Consider the following 25,436-nt stretch of genomic DNA (forward strand, 5'->3'; position numbering starts at 1 on the left):
AAAGTTATAAATGGGACTAAATCATAAAAACAAAGGCGCCTCAATTGTGAAATCAATATAATAACATTGACATCAGCAAGATGGAAGGGAAGAATCCTCACTGGAATGAATCTTATATCTCGAAAAGCCTTCATTGTTCATTTCGGTCAATGTGGGTCATTAACAGCGGCCCTTAGACCAAAATAAAATAATATCTCCAAAAAAAACGTCACAGACAGGATTCGAACCTGCGCAGGTAAAACCCAATGCCTAACTCGCTTTCGATATGTCGAATAGCAGGGCATCGCCTTAACCACTCGGCCACTGGGACGTATCTTAACATTGTTGTGCTACGGTCTTACATAATGAATGCAAAGTAAAGATAACTTGGTGTCATGGAATGACTAAAGACGAATGAAGAAAGGACCGACCGAAACCGAAGGAACCACACGATGAACCTAACCTAGGTACGGAGAGGTCGAGATGAGGATTTAACGATCTACGTAAGGAGCGGAACCTCAACAAGAAACCAATAACAGAGGTTCATAATGAACCTCACAATGAANTAACAGAGGTTCATAATGAACCTCACAATGAACCAAGAATAACATATAAAAGAGGGCCTTAGGAACGGGCAAAGTAGTATAACATAGACAGAAGGAAGGGGGGCGAGATATAGGACTAAGAACGACGTATTCAACAGGATTAAAGACCTTTTATAGATTCTTGTAGTTCGTGATAGTTGAGCACGACACTTGGCGAAAGCTTCTATTATGCTCAAGCAGGTATAATAACGATTCAAACAGGTATAATAACGATTCAAACACTTGTTCAATGTTTACTTATGATGCTCTACCTTATCTCTTCAAAATATAAGATTAACCGTAGCCGGAGCACTATATGCTCGTATTTTATACCTTACGCTTCTTAGGATTCACGGTGTGCTCTTCCTTTTTTATGTTGTCTCATCAGGTGTTCTTTCCAAATACTGTATCATCGGTCTTTGACATTTTTTATTGTCGTGTCATGCAAGTTTATGTCGTTACTTTATCCGGTTTCATTTGAGGACGCCTAACACCATTATTGCCTCACTAAAAACATGGGGAACCAAAAACATGCAATGGAAAGGGCCCTTAAGCAAAAAGAAATAAATCATCGTAGATAAATTTGTCCTGAAGTTTGAAGTGTATTCGCAGGATCTTGAGAATTGAAGGCTGTGGTATCTGTTGATTCATCACAGTTGTACACCAAGAAAAACTGTCAGGTGTAATTTTCACCAAATACAAAAATCTATAGATCTCTAATCCTGTAACTCCCTGCTTTTTTTTTCCGTACCTAGCTTGGTATCCTTCTGCCTATGCTGCAGTTAGTTTGTCTGTTCCCAAGACCATCGGCTATATGTCATTTCTGGTTTCTTGAGTCTTGGTCTGTCTTTTCGTTATTCATCTTCATCGACCAGACATTTAGTAATGCCAGTCAGTATATACTTGAAATCAGTATTTCGCTAAAGGTCTCTAACTTTGACAGTAAACCAGCAACGACATACAGAAAGTGTAGCATTAAGTAGCAAAGAGAAGCCAATGCGCTCAAGCTCATGAATGAAAGAATATGAACAGCGAAGGGAGGTTGGAGGTTAACAGAAGCAGCATATTAAGTGCTCTTACTACTTGAGATATTGGCGTTAACTCTCCAAAAATCGCTGCTACTGCTTCTGAGAGCTCAACCTAAAGACGTCATCTTGAAAAGAGTACTACGGACCATATAAAATCTGCTGCGGGATGAAAAGTTAACTTCTTGACTTTTGTTGTGAACTACGGGTGAGGTTCATAGTGATTGTGATGCCATTGACGACAAATTCGAGCTGAGAAACATGATCAAACAGGTCAAGGGTATTACGAGAATTAATCTGGCCACGCATATGTCGAGGGAGCGTCGTAATTCGAGGAAGGCTGCTACGCTGGCACTAGAGGTAGCTTTTGCGTGGCTCATACTCGAAACCCGTGCCGCTACCATAACCGGAACACAACATGAGGATCAATTGGCAGATGCGAAAGCTTAGGAAATTGGGTAATATAAACCTTCCGCAATAATGTTGCATTCGGACGTATGCCAGTACATCAGTATGTGGTAGGTTCAGAATGATCACTTAATCAAGACTTGATTTTAGAGACGTCAATTGCCTTGGCGAGACGCACAGAAGCTTACAGCGAAATGGCTAGTGACAAAGCATATCTAGAAGTGTGCAGTATCTTTATTCTGAAAAGTTGAGGTGGAGAGATGATGGGTTTTCATTGAAACGAGTGTCGCTGCGTCAGAAGAAATTTTGAGCTGTACAACATGCCCATATTGGGGACTGACTGGAAGTGGAAAGTTTGATTGATAAAACGTATGTCGCTGACAACATATGAAACTTTGATCTCAAGAGGAGGGTTGTAGGATGCGAAGCGTTCTATGGCCAGTATATACTGGGTTGCTCAATGTTCTTTAAACCACAGACTTATGCTCAGTTGAATCATGTTTTGATCATACTGTAGTGCATCAGGGAACTGTGAGCTAGACTCAATGAAGAAATTATCCTTATCTCGTTTTACAAATTGCATGGGGAACAAATCTAGGCCTGAGAGTAAGACAGAGTATTTGGTATAGGCCTCCAAGTTCCAGTTATCTCGCGCACTCAAGAATCTTAATCAGGGGGCTGCTCTTTCAACAGCACAGTCTAATTCACAAAACGGAGATATATGTAGCGCCGAGAAAGTCTTATTTTTGATCCCAACCGTCAACCCAGCGCTTTTCCCACAAATTGCAGTCAAAAATTGGCTTTCCTAGTTTTTTGTTGACATCGTTGTGAGCGGCACACATCCACCTGCCGAGTTCCTCTCTAGATTCGACCTTTGGTGCATTATTCCGCATAAAGTTTTCGAAGTCTTTAGCGCACCACCAGCATGGATAAACATGCGAGAAAATTGTCATGAACTGTTTCATTTCTCCTTTTTGCGTATCGTTCGGTTGTTTTGGATAAGATGCTGTGATTGCATGCAGCAGCGTCCAGCTCGAATTGCCCAGCGTCTCAACGTCAGGAGGGTCCACTTTCGCGTAAACTTCAGTTTTATCATTTTTAGGTCCGGCGTTTTTACTACTGGTGCTACCAATTTTCCCCGTTGCAAGCTGGAAATCCAACAAGGTGTTACAAGATCGGCATCTGGCATTTGTTAGTATATTGCATGAAATACAATAACACTGGCAACTTTTGTCATACGGTTTCCCATCTTCATCATATACAATTTTCCGTCCTGAGAGTCCCTGGGCACTAGGATTTTGAGAAGAACTCACCATTGTTTGTTGAGAATCAATCAATCGGTCTTTGGCGTAGAAAACGTATGGATGATAACCAGACGATTTTGATTCCGAATCCTATTACGAATATATATTATATATGTATAGTATATATTGTGTGGCATATACACTATATTGAATCTGACAATCAGAAAAGGAAACAGTGAACTCGTCTGTAGAATTAGAATACAATATCTTCGCAATATAGTGAAGAAGAGTATTCAAAGCTCGCTAAAGAGATACTTGCACCAGCTCTCAGAACCACCACTTCACAGAGTGTCATCCGGGACTCAGTCTATGAAACCATAATGTCATCTCCTCGTGGCATAAACTTCTTAAACTTCAACCAGACGGGATCATGCATATCAATGGGAACCTCGGAAGGATTTGAGATCTTTAACTGTGACCCATTTGGAAAATTCTACTCAGATGAAAGTGGGGGATATGGGATAGTGGAGATGCTATTCTCGACGTCGCTGCTGGCAGTTGTCGGGGTGGGGGACCAGCCGGCGATGTCTCCAAGAAGACTACGCATTATAAACACTAAGCGGCATTCAGTAATATGCGAAGTCACTTTCCCATCGACTATCTTAGCGGTCAAAATGAATAAAGCTCGGCTAATCGTGCTTTTACAAGATCAGATATACATTTATGACATCAGCAACATGCGGCTGCTGCACACAATAGAAACCGCCACGAATCTCCGAGGACTGATTGCGGTCTCTCCATCACTGGATAGCAACTATCTCGCCTATCCTTCTCCCCCCAAAGTGATCAAATCAGAGATCAAGGGACATGCCACCACCAATAACATTAGTCTTTCCTCCAATGATACGACCACAGCATCCAATCACAATGGCCCCAGTGAGACATTTTTTTCACAAGGAGCCCAAGGAGACCAACTCTCACCGCCCGGAGAGGGTGTTACTGCGGGAAACTCCTCACTAGAGGTTGTGGACAATAATGCAACTTCTTCGGACAACAATGCGGGGAATACCAAAACTGCCAATAGCATTTTGAAAAACGGTGATGTTATCTTGTTCAACATGCAGACACTTCAACCAACAATGGTGATAGAAGCTCACAAGGGCGAAATTGCAGCCCTCACTTTGAGTAGAGATGGAACCCTCCTTGCCACAGCATCCGAAAAGGGAACTATCGTAAGAGTTTTTTTGGTAGAAACAGGTGCTAAAGTTTACCAGTTCAGGAGGGGTACGTATCCAACCAAAATTTACTCAATGTGCTTCAGCGACGATAATCAGTTCTTGGCAGCCAGTTCGTCAAGCAAGACTGTTCATATTTTCAAGCTAGGCAAGGGTGCATACGTTACTACAAGCGCTGACGCCCAAAATAACAGCGATTTAGAGGATCAGGATGCTGATACTTACTCTATAGATGAGGCTGAGGAAGGAGAGCCCGAAGAAACCGCATCTTTGGGACAAACCTCCTCAGCTAGCTATGATTCATCACATCCTGACGCGACATCGAAGGAGCCGGTAGTCGATGCATCCAGAAGGACAGTTGGAAGAATGATACGAAATTCGTCCCAAAAGCTCTCCAGAAAGGCAGCGAAAACTTTGGGTGCCTATTTCCCCATCAAAGTGACCTCTATCTTGGAGCCTTCACGACACTTTGCGAGTTTAAAGCTCCCGATTGAGAGTGGGGCTACAATAAAGTCTATCACTGCAATCGGCCAGCCCGTTGATATCGATACTGCGGAGTACCCGGAGCTATTTGAGAATGGCCTCTGGGGGTCTGTTGCCAGCGAGAGCAGTTCAGGTTTGACGAAAATGATACCGATCCGGGTTATTTCTTCCGACGGCTACATGTACAACTACGTGTTAGATCCCGAGCGTGGTGGTGACTGCTTGCTACTCAGCCAGTTTTCTTTGTTGATGTATTGATTGTACAGGTATACGTCTAGGATGCTATGCGATCAATCTACGAGCTTGAAAGGTTCACTCAACTGCTGGTCACAAGCACCGGCATTCGCATTCAAATCGCCCTTTCACGCTATGATACGCCAATCAGCTCCTGGTATCCAAGCTTGACCGAGTCTCCTTGTAGTCTAGAAGCTTTAGTATAGCAAACATATTGGAATCTTATTTTTTACCCGGCAAATCTTCGATCGACTATAGTTTAGTATACAGCCAATGCAAGCAATCAATAGCACATATATAAAACTTAAAAGTATTGAAATAGGAGCTTGTACTTGTGCAGTTTCTTCAACGCAAACGTCTGTTTCTCATAGAGGTTACTCTAATCTATAATATTTTTGTGAGAAGTAGGTTCTCAAGTATCGTCCTTTCGTGGTAGCTCGGCTTGTTCACCAGCCTCGTTCTGCTCCTGACCAACGTATTCGGGTTTCGAATAGCTTGCACTAGCACGAAGAATCAAGTCTGTAATGGGTTTTACGAGTGCTAAGAGCAGTAAAGCACCTGCACTCTTCGAGATTCGAATCAAGTCTGCAGAGCACGATGTTATAGTGGTCAAAGGTGCCCCCCACGACGCATCGTCCGTATTGCTTGCGGGAACTGTCGTTCTCTCGGTTTCTGAGCCTATGCAAATTAAGAAGTTGACATTGAGATTATACGGAATGTTGCGGCTGAATTTGACGGCCACGTATCGTGGACCGAAAGGGCCCACTGAAAGAAGCTTCAAATATGATAAAAGATTCTTCGAGCACGTTTGGGATAACATCAACATTGAAGACTACTTCCACAACCTATACGACAACTATGGGTCCCAGAGATCCATAGCAAGTAAAAGTGGCTCATTTAGCAATTTGCACAATTTGCACAGCAAGGCTAAATCGACGACTTCCTTGAGGTCTTTGACCTCAGGTTCGGGCAGCAATAGCCACCTACTAGTCAAGGGTAATTATGAATTTCCGTTCAGTGCAGTGTTGCCGGGTACCCTTACCGAAAGTGTTGAAGGATTGCCCAATGCATCGGTCATTTACAAACTTCAAGCTACCATTGAGAGAAGTAAGTTCGCCACAGATTTGATAAGTAAAAAGCATCTCAGAGTGATTCGTACACTTACGCCTGATGCCGTTGAACTTAGTGAAACGATGTCTGTTGATAACACCTGGCCAAACAAGGTAGATTATTCCATTTCTGTTCCAGGCAAGGCAATCGCGATTGGATCAGCTACGAAAATTCACATTCTTATGGTCCCCTTGCTTAAGGGCTTAAAATTAGGACCAATAAAGGTACAATTGGTCGAGTACTCATCCTTTTGTGCGCCTTACGGCGCGGGAAATAACCAGGAGCGTGTGGTCTCGAAGCTTAAGCTTTCGGATCCTCTGAATCACTCAGTCACTGAGACCGAAGGGTCTGAGTACCAGGATAAATGGGAGGTCGAGGCTGTTTTTAGCATCCCCCCAAGTCTTTCGAAGTGCACACAAGACTGTAGCATCCTGTCGAATATAAAGGTGCGCCACAAGCTCAAATTCGTGATATCCCTCGTTAACCCCGATGGTCATGTTTCTGAACTTCGCGCTTCCTTACCGATCCAACTTTTTATTTCACCTTTTGTGGCTCTGGGCGTCAAATGTACCGACTCCCTAGATAGCAGCGCCAACATCTCAGCAAACAGCACGGATGCAGAAGGCGGTGACGACAATGATGATGACGACGACATGATCTTCTCGAACACAGTATCAGAGTTAAATTTGGCGGGACTAAATGCATCAACTCAAGATAGTAGCAGCACCACAAACTTGACATCTGCTATTCTAGCGCCACCTAACTATGAAAGTCACATATACGACAGGCTCTGGAGTGGCATTTCTGTGGAAAATACACCTACCAATTCTGGCAGACAATCTCCAGTAGCGCCATCGGAAGGCTCATTCCTTAATAGCCCCAATGAGATGAACGCTCTGCAACATGGACTTCAGAAACTACACGTCGAGCAGGAGCGGCCAAATCAACGCGAAAACGGATCGAACGAGGCTTTTAGTCTACCTACAACCCCCGAACCCAGTTCCCAGCCTGATTTGGGATCACGTACTTCTGGACCAACCGATTACTTTTCAGTACCCACGCCACGACACGTACAGAGTATGATTGCGATGAATAATACTGGTCTACGATCACCTGGTCCTATGGGTTCACCAGGTCTCGATCACATATCTCGTGCAAACTCTTTCGGTCCATTTGGGCCGTCAGCCAAAGGTGATTGGAAGTTGAATGCGATGAGCAGGGTGCCTTCGTATGAAAATGCAATGAGAGGTGACAACATTCCAATTGATTTACCTCCAGCGTACCCCAGAGAGAACAACGAAAGCTCCACCTTGGATTTGGAGAGACCCGAATTAGCACACCAGAGATCGGCTGAAATGCAAAGGACCAATAGCGGCACTCGTCTATCACACGCAGCCTTGTCTCGGAGCAACAACAGTTCTTCTTCCTCTCTGCCCAGATTTTCGCTTTCAAGAAGTAATACAGGTGGATCAAATGTTTCAGTAAATGTGGGCAGCGGGAGCAAAGGAGGAACAGCATCGAAGCATTTTGGTTTCAACATGACACCTCTTGGCGGTAAGAAAGAAAGCACCGGGCACGCTCAATTTTCCTTACATGACTCAGAGCCCGCGTCGGGGACAACTTCTCTAAGTCGAAACGGGTCACTCATGAACCTTAAAAGTCTCATGTCTAGAAAGGAAAAGAAGTAATGATATTTAACGGGATAAAAATTCCAGGATAGAGGTATATCTACTCGACTGTTTACAAGAGTCACTGGATTTTTGACTATTTGTGGGGGTTGGGTTGGCAAGAATACTGGCTTATAGAGACCACGCATTGTATACACATATGATGTCGAAGTTGGAGGCACCATCGTTTATTTCAGGGCGTGCGCAAACCTGCACGGCCCGCGTGTTCGAGTAAGATGTACGTGTCAATTTTAATCCGGTTGCCGGTACTTTTACTGTAGTGTAATCACTACTGGGTCGCGAGGCCATGCAATACCTTTGCCGGCATAACACGCGCTCCATTAAATGGCTTGAAAGGTGAAGTTAGGCCAGTGTAGCGAATCACATCCCTTTCCTCGCTGCGAAATATGAGAAAATGAACAAAAGATGGTGTGTTGTGGGTACAAATCGAATCAATATATGAGACTTTTGTCGTCGTAAAGACTTAATAAGATGGTCGTGTTTTATCTATGAGGGCTTTTCTACACTCGAGCAGAATCCACTGACAGCTGCGGGTGCACCCATTGTAACAAAGTTATCTGTCTTGCGCGAAATAGATCAGTTTGGTATTTAAGTGCATATCATTTTAATCCCGGCAACTACTGGCCATTCCATTTGCCATGCTACGTCTTAAAGCTTGGATTCTTGGTCAAGAAAAGTTTACATAATTGTTTATCTAGTCTTTGGTACGCGAATGGAGACCTCATGCGACGCCGAAGCCTTGCTATCCTGTCTTATTTGAACTCACTTTTGACGCGAATTATGCGTAGATCGCTCAATATTTTTCTGGGTCCTTTTAAATTTAAGTTGCTGTGTGAATTAGTTTAGCTAAAAAAATAGAAGTTTGCTTTACCTTTTATAACTGTCTTTGACACTTTGACCAGTAACAAGTAACCAGATCCTGAGAACAGATGCTCAATCGCTTGGGTAGAACTTGTCTGTCACAAGGCTCGCTACTTTCAAGGTATGCGAGTCATTCTGGCATGAAAGCCCTAAGATGTCGGCATGCTAGGGCTTTAAATGTCAGATCTATCCACAGCAGTGCAATGCTGAGGCAAGAGATCGAAAAAGGTCCTAAAAAGTCATTTTTAAGTGATAGGCTCGGGAGAGTCGTCCGATTTTCTATCTTTACCAGCGGCGTTTTAGTTTCGTCGATTGGAATTTCGCTGGTGGCATTTTTCCTCTATGACGCTACCACGTACAAGAATAGCGAGCTTCCAGATTACATCGAAGTACCGCAATTGGCCCTCACACCAGAAATCGGTGGACCCGAGAACTTGCCAATATTGAGAGACAATTTGGATGCCTACGATTCAGAAACTAAAGAAAAACTATCTTATAGACCAAGATTGGTGGTGTTGGGATCTGGGTGGGCGTCCGTTGGTGTGTTGAAAGCCCTGGCGCCTGGAGAATATGACGTAACAGTCGTGTCCCCCCAAAACTACTTTCTGTTCACTCCCCTGTTACCTTCAGCTGCGACTGGAACACTAGAACTCAAATCTCTTATGGCCTCAATCAGAAAGCTGGTGAACACCGTGAGTGGCCACTACTTAGAAGCCAAAGCCGAAAAGGTGGAATTCGCCGAAAAACTTGTGAAGGTATCTCAATTTAATGCTCAAACCGGAGAAAAGCGCAACTTCTATGTCCCTTACGATAAATTGGTTATTGCTGTGGGTTCCACTGCTAACACGCACGGTGTGGAAGGTTTGGAAAACTGCTCCAGACTGAAGACCGCTGAGGATGCGATCGCGCTGAGAAGAAAAATCAAAGACAACTTGGAAATTGCTTGTTTGCCCACCACCACAGACGAGGAACGCAGAAATATTCTGAGCTTCGTTGTCTGTGGGGGTGGACCAACGGGTGTTGAGTTTGCTGCTGAGGTTTTCGATTTGATGAATGAGGATTTGCCCAAGATCTATCCAAGAATCTTGAGGCAACAGGTATCTGTCCACATTATCCAATCCCGTTCGAACATCCTAAACACGTATGACGAAACTATTTCCGAGTATGCAATGCAAAGGTTTAAAAAAGATGATATAGACGTCTTGACCAATTCCAGGGTGCACAAGATTCTGCCAGACCGTGTGATTTTCACTCAGAAAAACAAGGAGACTGGCGAGAACGAGCTTAAAGAGCTTCCTTTCGGGTTGTGTCTGTGGTCTACTGGAGTCGCCCAAAACCCTTTGGCGAAGCAAGTTGTTCAAGACCTTTCCACTTTTCAAAGAAATAGAAGAGCAATTGAGACAGATTCTCATTTGCGGGTTCTCGGCGCTCCCTCGGGTGAAGTATACGCCATTGGTGATTGCGCTACCGTCAGAACCGACCTTGCAGAACACGCTGTCGAATTTGTGAGACAGTTTATCGTGAACAAGCACTTACATCCTACCAGAAGCAACATTATTACAGATGACGACATAAAACATCTTTCGATCTCCTATGATGAGATTCAGGATCTGGCGAGAGAACTGGTTAGAAGACACCCTCAAACCAGGGAGTTTCTGTACAATGTAGAAGAAATTCTACCCAAATACGACGCCACCAGCTGTGGTGCCTTGAATATGAATCAGATTACAGAGCTTTTGAAAGACGTCGAGAGCAAGGCTACGTCCATGCCAGCCACAGCGCAAAGAGCTCATCAGCAGGGTAAGTATATTGGCAAAAAGCTCACCAAGGTTTCAAGGAGCTCAGACACCACACGTGTGAACGAAACTCCTCAATTGATTGCAGATGAATCTGTCTACAAAGCCTTCAAATACGTTCATCTCGGCTCGTTGGCCTACATTGGTAACTCTGCAGTGTTTGACATTCCTGGATACTCCTTCGTTGGTGGACTAATAGCCATGTATTTGTGGAGAGGTATCTACTTCGCTCAAACCGTCTCCTTACGCACAAGAGTTCTTCTTTTCATGGATTGGCTCAAGAGAGGCTTCTTTGGGAGAGACATTTTGACTGTTTGAATCAGAAATAGGAGGTGGATTACGATACGTCATATAGAAAAAAAAGAGATGGCATACAGCCATTCCAACGATTTCACATTCTTGAATCAAATGGAACTACAAAGCTTGAATTCGAAGTGTAGCCAAAGCTTAAGCTTCCAATCACGCGATTTGATATTCCTACCGACTCCATCGCTATTAACGAAGTGTTTACCTTTCAATTCTGAGATCGGTTTGCCGCCTTTGTACCAGTCATTGTGTCACAAACGCGGTAGTGTGATGTCTTATAAAAACTAGAGTTTTGATTCTCAAAGACTGAGGACACCATCTCGCTGACCCAGATTAATAACCGAGGTGCAATATACCATAGAGTTCAGCTTAAACTTACTAAAAGTTACACTTTCTGCTCGACTTGGTTTTAAGAACGTCAATATTTCCGTGAATTGTGTGAAGAATCGATCCAACTTTAACTTGAAGAACATTTGAGCCACACCATGCCCAAAGGAGTCCGGGGAGGCTTCAAGGCCGACACGGGAAATGTTTTGAACACAATTTCCCCCAATGTGAATAGATTTAAAGAGAATAAGTCGCAAAACGTTGGATTTGGTAAAGTCCCTAGAGCAAACCAGACAGTGGACAGCAGTTTCAAAGCGTCCTCAATAACCGGAGAAAATAAATTGCACTCAAGTGTGTCGTCTCAGAATTCAGATGGTACTGAGTCCGATGCAGTTGTGCAGCTAAACGACTCTAAAGATACTTGCATATCCAGTTTCAAAACAACAGCACTTTTCATCGGAGATCTCAATCAAAACGTCACGGAAAGAATGCTGAAGGATGTTTTTGGGGTATTTCCGTCACTACAGTCCGTCAAAATATGTCTAGACGCAGAGACGAAGAAGTCGCTAGGCTACGGGTATCTGAACTTTGCGGAAACGGAGGATGCACAGAAGGCGATCCGAGATTTCAGCTACGTGAGTCTCTTTGGAAGGGAAGTAAGAATAATGCCCTCCATGAGAAACACATACTTCAGGAAAAATATTGGAACTAATGTGTTTTTCGCCAACCTCCCCCTAGAAAATCCGAATCTAACGACACGCGCGTTCTATGAGACTTTCATATGTTTTGGGAGGGTTCTTTCGTGCAAATTGGAAAGACGTAAAAATATTGGTTTCGTATATTTTGAAAGTGACGCTGTCGCTAAAAAGGTGATTGATGAATTCAATGATGCCGAGTTTTTCGGCAACAAGATTTCATGCGGTCTCCATTTTGACAAAGACGTCAGAAAATCCCCGGAGTTTGAAAAACGGAAGGCAAAGTTGGATGGGTTGACCAAGGAATGTTTGGTTACTGATGATCAAACTGAAATCGAATACGGTGAAAGCTCTGGTGGCCCGCATCCCAATTCGGTTCATGTCAAGAATTTGCCGATAGAGGCAGACAACGAAAAGCTTCTTGATTTCTTCAGCAAAGTAGGGCCAGTCAAATCGATCTTTACGGCCACGAATAAAATGCACAAAAGAACATGTTGGGGATTCGTTACTTATAAAAAAGGAAACGACACGCAGAACGCATTGAAGACCTTAGATGGCATGCTTTTCATGGGCAAGAAATTGTCAATTACCAAGGGTATTCGCGCTGATGAGGCCACGAGGGTGGTAAGGCCCGCAAAGGATACATCGCATCAGGATTCCATTTCGATCTTGCTCTCCAATGGATACAGACAAACTTTGTATTTGAGTAACCTGAGCTCCATCTGTAACGAGGAATTTTTGGAGCAGCTGTGCTCCACTGAAAAAATTGGCTACAAGCACATTGTTATTGATCACTACGATAAGGACACTTTGACATTTGCTGGGCAAGTTTTGTGCAGCTCGCGCCCCGATGCCAACAGGCTTTTCACTTCACTGAATAATAAGCTGATTGGTGATTGCGATATCAAAGTCTCGTGGAGACCACTATTGACGCAAAACCATATTTCAATCGGTAGTAGAAAGCTGAAAAAAAGCGACGAACAAACTCAGAATAGCTCCGATGGCTTTGAGGATCACAAAGGTATTTCCGAACCGTACCTTCGCAACAATCCACCCCCCGCAGCGTACGCTCCACGGTCCATGAAATTTTCACAAGATGCTCATATTTGCGCGAAGAGACAGCTTCTAGATGTGCTGAGGAAAGAAATAAAAACGGCTATGGATTTTATATCATATCCTAATGCGTCTCGCGATGAGAACCTGAAATGCATAGCCGAATATATTTTTGATGTCTACTGGCGCTCCGATGTTGAAAGTTTGACTAAATTCATACTTCTAATGAACACGAGGCCTCAGCACGGGAGAAGTTTACAGAAGCAGGTTCAAGAAGCGATCAATTTTCTTGGCTTTCAGAGATAGATCATAACTCAGCGACGCCTGACCTTTAGAGAATTCTGTTCTAGCTTCATAATTTGGCTTAGCGTTTATGCTTATGCGTATCGGTAACTTTTGGGCCTACGTATTGAACATAATATGCCAAACAAGCGGAGATGAAAATGACATCTTGCAAGATTTGCTGCCTTATTCTTTATAAAATAATTTTCGTCGGCGTATTTCATTTAGACCAACTCTACGTAATTAGCTGGGAAAATACCCTCCTGGCCGTTGTTACGCCCCGTCCACCAGTCGTTTTGTGAATCTGACTTTTTTAATATTGAGATGACGTCGCCCTTGCGGAACTGCAAGTCTCCCGACTGCTCTCCCTTGAATGTGAAGAGAGCGACAGCTTTTGGCAATCCAAATGATGCATCTCTTGCGCTCCTTGAGCCTCCTGATGGTGAAGAGATGCCAAAATCAGGCTTTTCAGTCCGAGGTCTCAAAGGCGCACTTGAAGATTTGGAATAATTATTATGCCTTTGCGCACCGTCATCCAAATCTCTATCATACACATCGTCTTCCCAACGACTCGAAGATCTTTGGCCTCTTGCCCTCGAGTAATACCCGCTGACGTCATTTGGATCTTCTTCGTCGAAATCGTCATCATAATCATCACGGTAGGATCTCGAAGATTGAACGGAATCACCTCTTCTGCGGGTCGATCTTGTATTCGGCCGATTAGAATCCATGTCGGTTGAATCAAACGATGAGGGAATGTCGTCGTAAAAGCCGCTGTCAGAGTCAGGGTCCCTAGATCTGTCTCTGCCGTTGAAGGCGCGAGACTCGAGAACTCTGAAGAGAGGATCTGCTGCTGCTGGGGCTCTTACACGTCCACTGAGGATCATTTTTGCTTTACAATTATCGCCGTAAATCTTTCTGTTCGCTTCTCTTCTTTCGACGATCACGGAGCCTTCAACTGAGACACCCGCAAATATACCCTTGGTTTTGGAGTAAGAAAAAACTGCAGCCACACCGCCCAGCGAAGCAGATGCAGCAACTTCTGCATTGCGACCCAGAGGACCTGCTGCCATGGACATGTTACCCCCGAGCGTGATGGTACCAAACTCCGAAAAAGATTTGACTGCATCTTCTGTGTTTAAGATAAACACGAAATCCGTTAGCTCCACTCCAATTAGCCCTCCGGCTCCTGCACCTGCTAGAGCAACTGCAGAAGGTGCTGACCAGGAACCATCCCTCAGCCGTGCCACGATGACCCCAGATCCTGCTCTCCCGCTGAAAAGAAATCCTGCTTTCAGAACCGTTATAACGGCCAGACCTTTGGCTCGTCTCAGGATTTCCGGTGGGATCATCGTGTCAGCGCCTAGAATTTGATTGGGCTTGACGAAGCTTGCCAGTACTTTTGCTGCTTTTCTTTACCAAAACAAAATATTTCTAAGTTAGTGTCTGACTAAACTTGCCAACCCCTAGTGAGTGATAGTGAATTGCATACAATAAACCACCCATCTAACAGGAAAATAAAAAAAAAGAGGTTATTTCACCAACCAGACACATACTTGCTTTCTGATTTAAGCGAACGTGGAATTGGATTGTTGATGCCCATGTCTTCTTGTCAAAGTTTTATTGTTCTTGGCTTTTGATTTTTGACTTTTGGTTGATGATAGTGGCAGTGACAAATACTGCTCTATTCCCCTTTAATTTAAGCGGGCTTTTTTAATTATCGATTTTCATTAACGTCTCCCGCAATTATATACCTCTATATAGAAAAATTTAAACTTCGGACAATTTTCACTATAATCGCAAGGTAGCGATATAAACTATGTATGACAGACTTTAAAGCATCCGACGCATCGAGGCTTAAACCTGATAATTTAGTTACGAGAAGAAAATTGTTCTAGTGGAAAGGAATTGTCCGCGTTTCGTGACTGGATTCGTTTTTCAGATTTGCAGTTTTTGAATTTCACCTGCATCGCGTTCGCGCTGATAGTTCCGGTATAGAACGTGTAGCTGATGGACATAAGACGCCGAGGCTACGCTCACGCATATAAAACGAATGTATCGAAGCTTATAGTTTGCAGTAGGTAAAGAGGATCCGAAACAATTAAGAGATCGTTCACGTGACTTGACGATATAAAAACCATAGATAAACTGGTGTCACTGGAAATAACAAACGTAGTATGACGCGTTAAATTTCAATCATCATGATGGCGTGTTACTCACTCAATGGAATAATTAGTTCTCAGATCTTCTTGGCTCGTCTTGTAATACTATTTTATCTCTGTTGTTTGTGTTGTTAGCATGATTTTCACGTAGGATGTGATGACTTTAGATCCGTTAAAGTACCCGGTGTTTTAAACCCATGAATCTTTTAGCAACCCGTTTTCAAATTATTGTGTACCCGAAACATATCCGATTCTGTATGACCTAATTAACGGGTTGACCCGTATGTAACGCGTGAGCTGGTTAAAATAAACGCGACATTTAAAATTAAGAACAGCTGTAACTCCAGTTCAATATTTCCGAGAAACCTACCAAAACGCGTTTACAACCTGCAAGCTGTCCAATTGATGTCTCAAAATGCCGTTAGATCCAGAGCAGCTTGTGATTGATACTCCAGATTCGGAAACTCGCTCACTGCCATGGCCCAAAAGTTTTATTGGAGAGTGTGAACGAAACCCTGGCTCTGTCTGGACAATTGGCCTTTTAACGGTCAATCAGTTGTCCCTCCGGCTTGTCGAAAATCCAGTCTGGAACTGGATTAATGCTACACAGCCGGAAACGGCCTTGATTAACTCCCGAGAAACAGTGAACGAGAAAGTGGAACTGTACACATCTTGGTTTGATGACGCGCTCATCGCGGCTATGGAGCATACAGATTTCATTAACCTAGAGCTCGATATTTGGTCCAATAGAAACGGCCGTTCTTATCTTGGTATAGCTGCATCATTTGTTCCCAACCTTTTGAACGAAAAGCTTTTGAAAGAGCAAGGGCAACAAGCCCTACTTAATAGCTTTCAAATGCCTTCCAATAGCCATCTTTTGGAATGTGTCGAAATCACAGATTCTTCCCACAAAGATAAACATTTACTGAAGAACGTGGCGAAGGTGCTTAAAAAGTATAAAATCACCGACAAAGTGAGCTCCATTACTTCTGGAAACGCCGCACGGAACACGTCAGCAAACTCGTATCCTCTCCATGACCTTTTGAAACCTGTGAAGCCAAAAGCCTTCTTGAAGACCAATGACTTTCACCACATTCATTGCGCTAGCCACACAATCAACACTCTGTTCCAAGACATCGTGACAGAGTTACAAAATGATGAAACTTTTAATTCGGGTTTGGAGCATATACGTTCGCTCGCAGCAACGATCGAGCATACTCCAACCTTGAGATCTTCGCTGGCAGATGCTGGCTTGTCGTTGATCCCTCTAGAAACAGAGAAGCATTCATTTTTGGTCTGGAATCAAATTGCGGTGTTTGTTGAGAATTATGACAAATATGTGCTCTGGTGCCGTACCTTGCAGGCATCCGCAGCACACCAACGTTTCCACAAAAATCTTAAAACCTTAATAGACCTTCCCGATGCAACAAAGCATCTGTTAGCGTATTTTGTCAGTTGTTGCTCGATCTTTCAACATCTCGAAGATACCCTGCAAAACGATAGCTTGAGTAACCTTCCGAATGCGGTGACATTCTACTACACGATTAAGGGATACTTTGAGCTTTGCAAGGTTGCCGAAGTTGAGACGATCGAGACAGCAGCAGAAGGTTACTTCGACTATACATTCATCAATGGAGCACAGGGCGTGCCTGAGAATACCAAAGCTATCGTACTCAAAGCTGTACTTTCTGGAAAGCCAAAGTTTGAGGAATACTTCGAAGATTTTTCCCGGAATGACATTTACTTTGTTGGCGCCTTCTTGGACCCAAGCTTAAAATTTGACTGTTTCAATGAGCTTATAGGTGGGAAAGAAGGAGAGTACCATGCTCTGAGAGTGGAGACGTACATCAAGCATTACCTTGCTCAATGTCGATTCAAGAGCTCTAAACCTGGACCTTGTATTAATACTGCAACCACGCGAATGAAGAATTTCCAAGTAAACAAACTTCTTAGGCCCAATAGGCGTCAGAAACAATCTACCAGGACGTATGTGTTGGAGGGAATCAAGGCGTTTGAAGAGTGGGAAAGCTATAAGGCCGAAAGTCAGCTCTCGTCAGATTCCACAACAGATGCTGTGCGATGGTGGTATTCTAGACGCGCAATCTACCCTAATTTGTTTCCTTTGGCCTTATCGATGCTGTACACGAAGTTCAGCACTTGCGGGATTGAGAGAACTTTCTCCACCTGTGAAAAGCTCGTTCGAAAAAAGAAGAGTCACTCGGGCAGTGCACATATCAAGCACCTCATGGTTCTGAGAGATCGCTTTACCGCATTTGGTGTTTTCAATAAGAAACAAGCAATGGCTTGTTTGAATAGGGCAGATAAGTCATTTGTGGAACTTTCTAAATCGGACGAATTCTCGTTGGAAGAAGACGACACGACGGCTGTGCTTCAGTTCGAGCACTATTAAAAGCATTTTGATGTAAGTCTTGTTACGAAAACAAAAATTCTGGGGATTATTCCACCATCGACAGAAGTGACAAAATTCTGCTTGGAAAGAGGTGATATGACGGCAAATGGGACCATTTGTAGGCGTACATTAGAAATCGGTAATACTATCTGGCTCTCGTAGGCCATTGGGCAGAGAAGCCGGAAAGGTTCTAGATCGGCTTCACAATTTGTTAGATACAAGAGGATAATCTGACAATTCTATTCTTCGATTCGAATGTAGGATGTGATGCTGCATTCCTCTCATCTCATTATCTGATGCAATCCCTTCTTGATCCATCTTTCAGCCTACGGAATCCACCCGAGGACCCAAAACAACCTTTCATGACAACACATAAACACTCATATCAAGTAGCCATGGTTCTTTTGGGATACGGATCAGCATATTAGACGTCCGCAAGCCAGCTATACTACCTTCAGCATTTTAATGCGGATTATGGGTCCTCAAAATCTCGTTCAAACAAATAACCATAATTTATCGACAATGTCAAGTGGCGACGAAGGTGTGGTCAATATAGTCTTAAGCTTACTTCGGCGGAGAGCATCAAGGATAGCCCTGCTATATCAATTAGCAGGTAATTTGTGTCGTTTCAAATTTGAGCCAGGTTTCAGCAACAGTTCATTAAACACAACGAGCATCCAGGCGGTGAAATAGCAGCTGTCCCTAATTCACCAGCATACCCTCTTTTATGACAGAGATACGCCTGACCAGTACCATCTTCCTTTCACTCACTGGAGGTGTCACACTTCAACGAAGACCGGAGTAAGGTAGTGCTTGTCGGTGGCACAGACCACAACTAGCAAAGTCAATTACAGTCCACGAATCCGAAACTATCTGAATGAGCACCCCCAAATGGTCCTGTCACTGAAGAAAGACAACGTTGTGTCTATTTCGCTAGGAAGCAATCGTATAAGATGCTGCTTGAAAAGATATTGACCTAAATAACATTTATTCAAGAAACGCTGAGTATCAATGGCTTACCCACACAGGCGGTAAGGCACCTTTCTCCCATGTCAAGTCAAGTTGTTGACCACATCTTTGACACCGGTTTCTACTGGTTTAAAAAGGCTGAATCCCTAAATAAACATCTAATAGAAAAGGTGATTGACCTTGGGACCACTACCCCAAACCATAAAGCCATTCCCTTTAATGAAGGGTCATCGCAGGCCAACATCATACGTGGAGTTTGGAGTCGCCCAATTGGTAAAGCGGTCTCTTTTTTGGGATTGAGTGCAATAGCCATATTGATGTGGCAATATGCCGATGCCATTGTTCCCCGGCCTGCACAACATCTTCGACAAGACGATAAAAGATGCGTATTAGTTTTCGGCCACATGCGGGATCCCATCACACGTCAGATTGTTATGGACTTGTATCGGCGCGGGTTTGTAATTTTCGTCTGCTCAGAACAAGGCGCCACTAAAAATGACGATCAAGGCCTGTTCCACGTCACACCACATGATCTTCGTAAGGTCATTGACTATCTGCGTGAGACTTCGACCGTTTTATCCTCAATTTTGGTGGTCCCTAATTCTGCTTACAATCCATCGGGGGCTTTCACGACCCTATCTTCAAACGTCGTTCAATCGGAGCTTGAACAGAATGTGTTCGTCCATATGAGAGGTCTAGCAAAGTTTTTGCCTCAATTGAGTCGCTGTCCGCAATTGCTGCTGTTGACACCATCATTGCCTTTGAATTACCACATTCCGCTTCATTCTCCAGAAGTTTTTATAGCTGGGTTGATGGATTCGTTTTACAAGGCACTCACTTTCGAGTACCCGAAATCAAGCATATACTTATGCCATCTAGGCGTACTCAAAATCGCAGGTAGCTCAAGTAACTACAAACATCTGCCCGCGAGTGGGTCCAATATTGCAAACTCATTACTTGGCCCGCTATACGATCTCATAGTTTCACAATCTAGCCCGTGGTTCCGATTTTGGGAAATGGTCTGCGGCAACCAACGGTTTTATGGAAAATGGAGTAGATTAGGCTTCTATTTCGGTGGTTGGATTCCTTTCCCGCTTTTGAAGTACTTTTAACAAGTACTCCCCGCATCAAGTGGAGGTACAAACGACACGGGCAATCATCGTTAGTGCATGAGTATTAATGACATGCCCGCCGAAGGCCGAAAGTTATCGATACGTTTTGGTTGTTTTCCGCATCAAGTATTTCCCGAAATGCTAACTAACTCTGTCCACAAGCTGGGCAGCTATTAAGCAAAAATTTAACTGTAAATACTAATAATTTTGTCATCGGGCATTGGTGCATCAAGGCTTGCATCTGCCGGTGAAACGGGGATACAGAGAGCAGTCTCTGACGGTGTATCTATCACAGAGCCATGCTAAGATACGTTCAGTACCAATACCGTAACCGCCATGAGGACATGAACCATACTTTCTTTGGTCGACAAACCAGTAGTAAGGGTCTGCGCTGATTCCCTCACGAGCGAAACCTGCCATTAGCTCTTCAGTGGATTCAATTCTCATCGAACCACCAGTAATTTCACCAACGTTTGGCATCAGGACGTCGACCGACTCTGTGACACGCTCGTCATCAGGACAACGTTTCATGTAAAAGGATTTTATCTCAACAGGGAACTTTGTCAAGAAAATTGGAAGGCCGATGGTGTCGGTCATTTTTCTTTCCGCAGCTTCTGCAATGTCATCTCCGAATTTGAACGTCTCACCCTCCTCGTTCTTGATATCGTGTTCATTTAACCAAGTGATGGCATCTTTATATTCCAATCTCATGAATGGCATTGTGGGTGCTTCAAATGAAGGGTTCAACTGCTTCACAAGTGGTCCAGCAACAGGATCTTCCAAAACGTATTTGATGGTCTTGGTAATGAGTCTTTCGAGATGACCTAACAAGTCGTCAAAGTTCAAGAAACAAAGCTCGGCCTCAATGTGAGTGTATTCTGACAAATGTCTTCTGGTATGAGATTTCTCAGCCCTGAAAGATTCTTGAATGCAGTAAACATCACCAAGGCTGGCCAAACAAGTCTCCAAGTATAGTTGAGAAGATTGTGTTAGGAACGCTTCTTCACCGTAGTAGCCAAGCTTGAAAAGAGTAGAGCCACCTTCCACTTGAGTTTGAACCATGCAAGGTGGTGTGACTTCAAGAATGGCTTCTTCATCATAGAACCGACGTATGGAACGGAGAAATGCAGCCCGTACCTTCATAACGCCAGACAGGGTTTCGCCTCGAAGAGCAAGATGACGTTGGTCCAAGAGTAAAGATGGATCGGCTCCCTCGGCAATTTTGTTGGTGAAGGCATCTTCACCCGATGGTGCCAAGGCGACGATCTCGTAGAAATCGACGAGTAGTTCGACGCCGCCAGGGGCAACTTTCCCCTCGGGGAGCTTACTGATCGTACCATACAGTGTAACAGTCGATTCTAAAGTCAAGGTAGAAGTCTGGTGGGCAAGGGCCAAATCACCAGTGAGGACGGCTTGTAGGTAACCGCTACCATCTCTCAACACAACAAAAACGTGGTTTTTGCCCGAACGCAGCCTGTGGATCCAACCAGAAACTTTTACTCTTTCACCGGCGGCCTCGTAGGTCTTTGCGACTTTGTATTTTCTCGCTTCTGGTAGGGAAGTATCTTGCTCTATGCGGATGTTCAAGGCTTCAAGTTTCCTTGCAGCCTCTTTCTCCTCCTGTTCCTGCTTTCTTCTCTCTTGCTCAATCTGCTTAGCCTGCTTTTTCACTAGACCCTCGCTACCTTTGCGGGCTTTCTTTAGCGCGCTTGCCGAGATTTCCACAAATCCGTCGCCATTTTCAGGGTCCCGCTTGAATACCAAAAGCTTTGGTTCTTCGCTTGATTCACGGGCCGTGAACAATGCATATGCAGCGCTTTTAAATGGTTGTTGTTCAGAACCAGAGACACTCACGTCATCAACACCAACAGATTCGTCGATGTAAAAAGGCATTATAAAATGTATGTACAACCTTTCAGCAACTCAAAGTTTAATGCTGTTTCTAAGACTCACCGTTGATAAGCCAAACTGAATGAACCTTATAAAAGAGAATTGAATCAACTGGGTTTTACCTATAATGAAATTCGCTCTACGGCAGTTAATTTCAAATTTATCTCCAGTTATCTGGCGCTTTCTAAAGTATCGAGGTTAAATATCAAGTCAGTCATTTTCATGAGCATACTGATAATATAAAAATTTTCAAGTATAACGAATTTCAGATAAATTGTCATCTCTTTCTCGATGCATAGAACAGTGTAAACCAGATTTGCCAAAAATCAAAGCAACAACATGTCTCTGGAAGATAAGTTCTCCAAGATGTTTATCAATGCTCAGCCAGATGCCTTGGCTGTCAAATCGCTTGTCTTCAAGCCAAAAACCGCAAAGTCTGCAACCCCGGTACCTGTCGTTGTAGTCGCTCTACAGAGCACATCTACTGCATCTGCACTGATTGCGAGTGCTAGCGGTACCAAAGAGCCCCGTTTAGCCCGTGATGATCTCTTCGCTTCTCATTTCCAGTGCGCGTCCGGTAAAGATTTCCACTTGGGCCATTTGTTGAATGCTTCCTCTGAATTCAAGCTGCTAGTCGATAGCGCTTTGACTGAAGTAGAGAGTTCCCAGACTCTTCAATTGACCGAAGACAAATTCATCGTCAAATCAGAGCTCTTTGGATTTTTGGAGCAATTCGCTCCTCAGACCATCGACTTCTCCCAGGAAGCGCCAAAGAAGGATGACTCCAAGAAGCCAACAGGCAAAGCCGTTGCCACTGGCCAAGGCAAGTCCGCCGCTCTAGAGGATGCTAAGTTAATTGGTATCACTGTCGACAAGAAGATGGACTTCTCTGGCTGGTACCAACAAGTTCTCACAAAAGGTGAGATGCTAGACTACTACGACGTTTCGGGCTGTTACATTTTGAGACCACCTTCTTACGCTATCTGGGAGGTTATACAAAAATGGTTTGACGAAAAAATTAAGGCTATCGGTGTTGAGAATGCTTACTTTCCTATGTTTGTGTCAGCGCGTGTTTTGGAGAAGGAGAAAGATCATGTCGAAGGTTTCGCTCCTGAGGTCGCCTGGGTGACAAGAGCGGGCTCTTCCGAGCTGGAAGAACCCATTGCTATCAGGCCAACTTCTGAAACAGTGATGTACCCATACTACGCTAAATGGATCCAGTCTTACAGAGACTTGCCCATCAAGCTTAACCAGTGGAACTCTGTCGTTAGATGGGAGTTCAAACATCCACAACCTTTCTTGAGAACTAGAGAATTTCTGTGGCAGGAAGGCCACACGGCCCACTTGACTAAAGAGGACGCTGAAGAAGAGGTCTTGCAAATTTTGGATTTCTACGCCGGTGTTTATGAAGAATTGCTAGCTGTTCCTGTCATCAAAGGTAGAAAAACCGAGAAAGAAAAGTTTGCGGGTGGTGACTTCACCACTACTTGCGAAGGTTACATTCCTCAGACAGGCCGTGGTATCCAAGGTGCCACTTCTCATCACTTGGGTCAAAACTTCTCGAAAATGTTCAACATCAGTGTTGAAAATCCTTTGGGCCCAGAACACCCAAAGGTGTACGCCTTTCAAAACTCTTGGGGTTTAAGTACTCGTGTGATTGGTGTCATGGTCATGATTCACTCGGATAACAAGGGTTTGGTGCTACCTCCAAGGGTTGCTCAGAAACAGTGTGTTGTACTACCTGTTGGTATCAATGCAAAGACTTCTGACGAAGAAAGAGCCGCTATTCACCAGAAGGCCAAAGACATTGAGCAGCAGCTCCGCTCTGCCAACGTAAGAGTTTTCGGAGACTACAATGATAATTACACCCCTGGTTGGAAATTTGCGCAGTATGAGTTGAAGGGTATCCCCCTACGTTTAGAATTTGGTCCAAAAGATATGATCAACGAACAGATTTCGGTTGTTCGCAGAAACGACAACAGGAAATACACTGTCAAACTAGATGACCTGACGACTCGCATCCCTCAAATCTTGGAAGAAATGCAAAATGACCTATACACTAGAGCAAAGGAACTTTTCGACTCTCACAGAGTGATTGTTGACGAGTGGAAGGATTTCGTTCCTGCCTTGAACAAGAAAAACATCATTTTGGCTCCATGGTGTGGTGTCATGGAATGTGAAGAAGACATTAAAGACTCTTCTGCCAAGAAAGACGACGGGGAAGAGTTCGAGGCTGACGAAAAAGCTCCAAGCATGGGTGCTAAGTCGCTATGTATTCCATTCAAGCAGCCTGAGCTAAAGAAGGGTCAGAACTGTGTTAGATGTCAGAGGAAAGCATTGTACTATACCATGTTCGGTCGTTCGTACTAAGTCCTTTTCAGTAGCGGCATTTTCTATAGAGGGCTAGTATAATAATAACTTGCATACCACTAGAACTCATGTAAAATAGGATGAAACGATCAACCATATTGTTGCCAGAAAGGTGAAGATTTCAAATCCGCAAGCTTTATTGAATCCACTTCCAGGGTACCAGCATTGTCTACTAGAAAGTGTAGCTCATCTAACTGGAGTATCTCGTCCATGTATTTCAAGGCTTGATCATAACAAACTCCTACATGGGATACGCCATGGGCGTCGTCACTGAGAACAAACCTCGTTCCTGGTATATTTTTGGCCAAGAGTGCAAACTCCCGGCCAGGATATGGATCTTCCAGCTTCTTCCGTAGACCAGACGTGTTGATTTCCATCAGGCCACCATATGAGGCCACTGTCCTGATATTTCTTTCCGCGAGCAACCTGATGTCATCCCATTTCTTTGTGAACGATACGGACGCGGCCGATACTGCGTTCGGGGCGGATTTGCTCACCAGCTGGCCGTTCTCAGAGTCGAAAAAAATATCTTTTGAACAAAACAACCTAAAAAGATCGAAATGCCCTAAAACTAGTGGCTTAAGCTCGCAGATGAGTTTATATTGTTGCTCGAAATAATCTCGAGCTAGCAATCTCAAATTATTATGCGAATAAGCCAATGCACGATTCCATTCTCCTTGGTCGAAGTCAATTGGAATTCCATTGATGTGGTGTTGCGATCCCACGCAAAACTGCAGGACGTTTGCATTCTTTTCCATCAATCCTTTCGCATATGCAATGTGATTGGTATCACAGCCTTCAACTTCTACCCCAATAATGATCTTGGTTGGCAAGTTTCGAGCTTTGACTTCTGATGCATGCTCAAGAAATTTGTCGAATTTTCCTTGTAGGGTCTTCAAGTCATCTTCCGCAGAATCCGATGTTTCTTCCGGATACAAATACTTGGCGTCTATCCGGGGCATGTGCTCGGTTAAGCAAAACAGCTCCATCTTCATCTCATTAGCCCTGGCTACCACATCTTCCAAGCAATCAACACCGTGAGCCACGTAATCTAATGAGTGGGAGTGATGTGAATACATTGGTGGTATGTTGGAGTTTGATAATAATAACTATTTCCGTATATCCATCAACCGCTACCGATCTATCTTAAGTTAGAAGCCTTAATTGTGTTTTTTCCACCCATAACCTGTATTGTTTCCATACGTCAAATAAC

At 43.9% G+C, this 25,436-nt stretch overlaps 11 protein-coding genes and 1 non-coding gene across 12 annotated transcripts, besides 1 other annotated feature; 7 read left to right on the forward strand and 5 right to left on the reverse strand.

Annotated features, from left to right (window-relative positions):
- Positions 1 to 206: 206 nt before the first annotated feature.
- LALA0_S03e10154r lies at positions 207 to 310 on the reverse strand. Its single transcript has 2 exons — positions 273 to 310; positions 207 to 252 (listed from the first exon to the last, which is right to left on the reverse strand). It is a non-coding gene; the product is annotated as a tRNA-Ser (tRNA).
- Positions 311 to 2,736: 2,426 nt separating this feature from the next.
- ERV1 (LALA0S03e10176g1_1) lies at positions 2,737 to 3,312 on the reverse strand (the record flags this gene model as incomplete). Its single annotated transcript, XM_022773518.1, has 2 exons — positions 2,737 to 3,178; positions 3,236 to 3,312. 2 exons carry the CDS (start codon positions 3,310 to 3,312, stop codon positions 2,737 to 2,739), a joined length of 519 nt encoding a protein of 172 aa, XP_022627984.1.
- A 308-nt stretch (positions 3,313 to 3,620) lies between these two features.
- Positions 3,621 to 5,216, forward strand: ATG18 (LALA0S03e10198g1_1; the record flags this gene model as incomplete). The annotated part of the gene is made up of 1 exon (XM_022773519.1): positions 3,621 to 5,216. The coding sequence occupies one exon, from the start codon at positions 3,621 to 3,623 to the stop codon at positions 5,214 to 5,216; it is 1,596 nt and encodes a 531-aa protein (XP_022627985.1).
- A 500-nt stretch (positions 5,217 to 5,716) lies between these two features.
- Positions 5,717 to 7,990, forward strand: ROG3 (LALA0S03e10220g1_1; the record flags this gene model as incomplete). The annotated part of the gene is made up of 1 exon (XM_022773520.1): positions 5,717 to 7,990. The coding sequence occupies one exon, from the start codon at positions 5,717 to 5,719 to the stop codon at positions 7,988 to 7,990; it is 2,274 nt and encodes a 757-aa protein (XP_022627986.1).
- A 929-nt stretch (positions 7,991 to 8,919) lies between these two features.
- Positions 8,920 to 10,965, forward strand: LALA0_S03e10242g (LALA0S03e10242g1_1; the record flags this gene model as incomplete). The annotated part of the gene is made up of 1 exon (XM_022773522.1): positions 8,920 to 10,965. The coding sequence occupies one exon, from the start codon at positions 8,920 to 8,922 to the stop codon at positions 10,963 to 10,965; it is 2,046 nt and encodes a 681-aa protein (XP_022627987.1).
- Positions 10,966 to 11,438: 473 nt separating this feature from the next.
- Positions 11,439 to 13,334, forward strand: PES4 (LALA0S03e10264g1_1; the record flags this gene model as incomplete). The annotated part of the gene is made up of 1 exon (XM_022773523.1): positions 11,439 to 13,334. One exon carries the CDS (start codon positions 11,439 to 11,441, stop codon positions 13,332 to 13,334), a length of 1,896 nt encoding a protein of 631 aa, XP_022627988.1.
- A 200-nt stretch (positions 13,335 to 13,534) lies between these two features.
- LSB3 (LALA0S03e10286g1_1) lies at positions 13,535 to 14,913 on the reverse strand (the record flags this gene model as incomplete). The annotated part of the gene is made up of 2 exons (XM_022773524.1): positions 13,535 to 14,723; positions 14,867 to 14,913. The coding sequence occupies 2 exons, from the start codon at positions 14,911 to 14,913 to the stop codon at positions 13,535 to 13,537; spliced, it is 1,236 nt and encodes a 411-aa protein (XP_022627989.1).
- A 974-nt stretch (positions 14,914 to 15,887) lies between these two features.
- LALA0_S03e10308g (LALA0S03e10308g1_1) lies at positions 15,888 to 17,882 on the forward strand (the record flags this gene model as incomplete). The annotated part of the gene is made up of 1 exon (XM_022773525.1): positions 15,888 to 17,882. One exon carries the CDS (start codon positions 15,888 to 15,890, stop codon positions 17,880 to 17,882), a length of 1,995 nt encoding a protein of 664 aa, XP_022627990.1.
- Positions 15,888 to 17,882: a mobile genetic element (isolated transposase of Rover hAT-like DNA transposon).
- A 1,049-nt stretch (positions 17,883 to 18,931) lies between these two features.
- Positions 18,932 to 19,963, forward strand: YSC83 (LALA0S03e10330g1_1; the record flags this gene model as incomplete). The annotated part of the gene is made up of 1 exon (XM_022773526.1): positions 18,932 to 19,963. The coding sequence occupies one exon, from the start codon at positions 18,932 to 18,934 to the stop codon at positions 19,961 to 19,963; it is 1,032 nt and encodes a 343-aa protein (XP_022627991.1).
- A 228-nt stretch (positions 19,964 to 20,191) lies between these two features.
- DED81 (LALA0S03e10352g1_1) lies at positions 20,192 to 21,856 on the reverse strand (the record flags this gene model as incomplete). Its single annotated transcript, XM_022773527.1, has 1 exon — positions 20,192 to 21,856. One exon carries the CDS (start codon positions 21,854 to 21,856, stop codon positions 20,192 to 20,194), a length of 1,665 nt encoding a protein of 554 aa, XP_022627992.1.
- A 336-nt stretch (positions 21,857 to 22,192) lies between these two features.
- LALA0_S03e10374g (LALA0S03e10374g1_1) lies at positions 22,193 to 24,223 on the forward strand (the record flags this gene model as incomplete). The annotated part of the gene is made up of 1 exon (XM_022773528.1): positions 22,193 to 24,223. One exon carries the CDS (start codon positions 22,193 to 22,195, stop codon positions 24,221 to 24,223), a length of 2,031 nt encoding a protein of 676 aa, XP_022627993.1.
- An 89-nt stretch (positions 24,224 to 24,312) lies between these two features.
- HIS2 (LALA0S03e10396g1_1) lies at positions 24,313 to 25,302 on the reverse strand (the record flags this gene model as incomplete). The annotated part of the gene is made up of 1 exon (XM_022773529.1): positions 24,313 to 25,302. The coding sequence occupies one exon, from the start codon at positions 25,300 to 25,302 to the stop codon at positions 24,313 to 24,315; it is 990 nt and encodes a 329-aa protein (XP_022627994.1).
- Between the last annotated feature and the right edge of the window lie 134 nt (positions 25,303 to 25,436).

This window comes from Lachancea lanzarotensis, scaffold LALA0S03 (genome assembly GCF_000938715.1).
Source record: "Lachancea lanzarotensis genome assembly LALA0, scaffold LALA0S03, whole genome shotgun sequence".
NCBI classification, from domain to species: Eukaryota; Fungi; Ascomycota; class Saccharomycetes; order Saccharomycetales; family Saccharomycetaceae; genus Lachancea; species Lachancea lanzarotensis.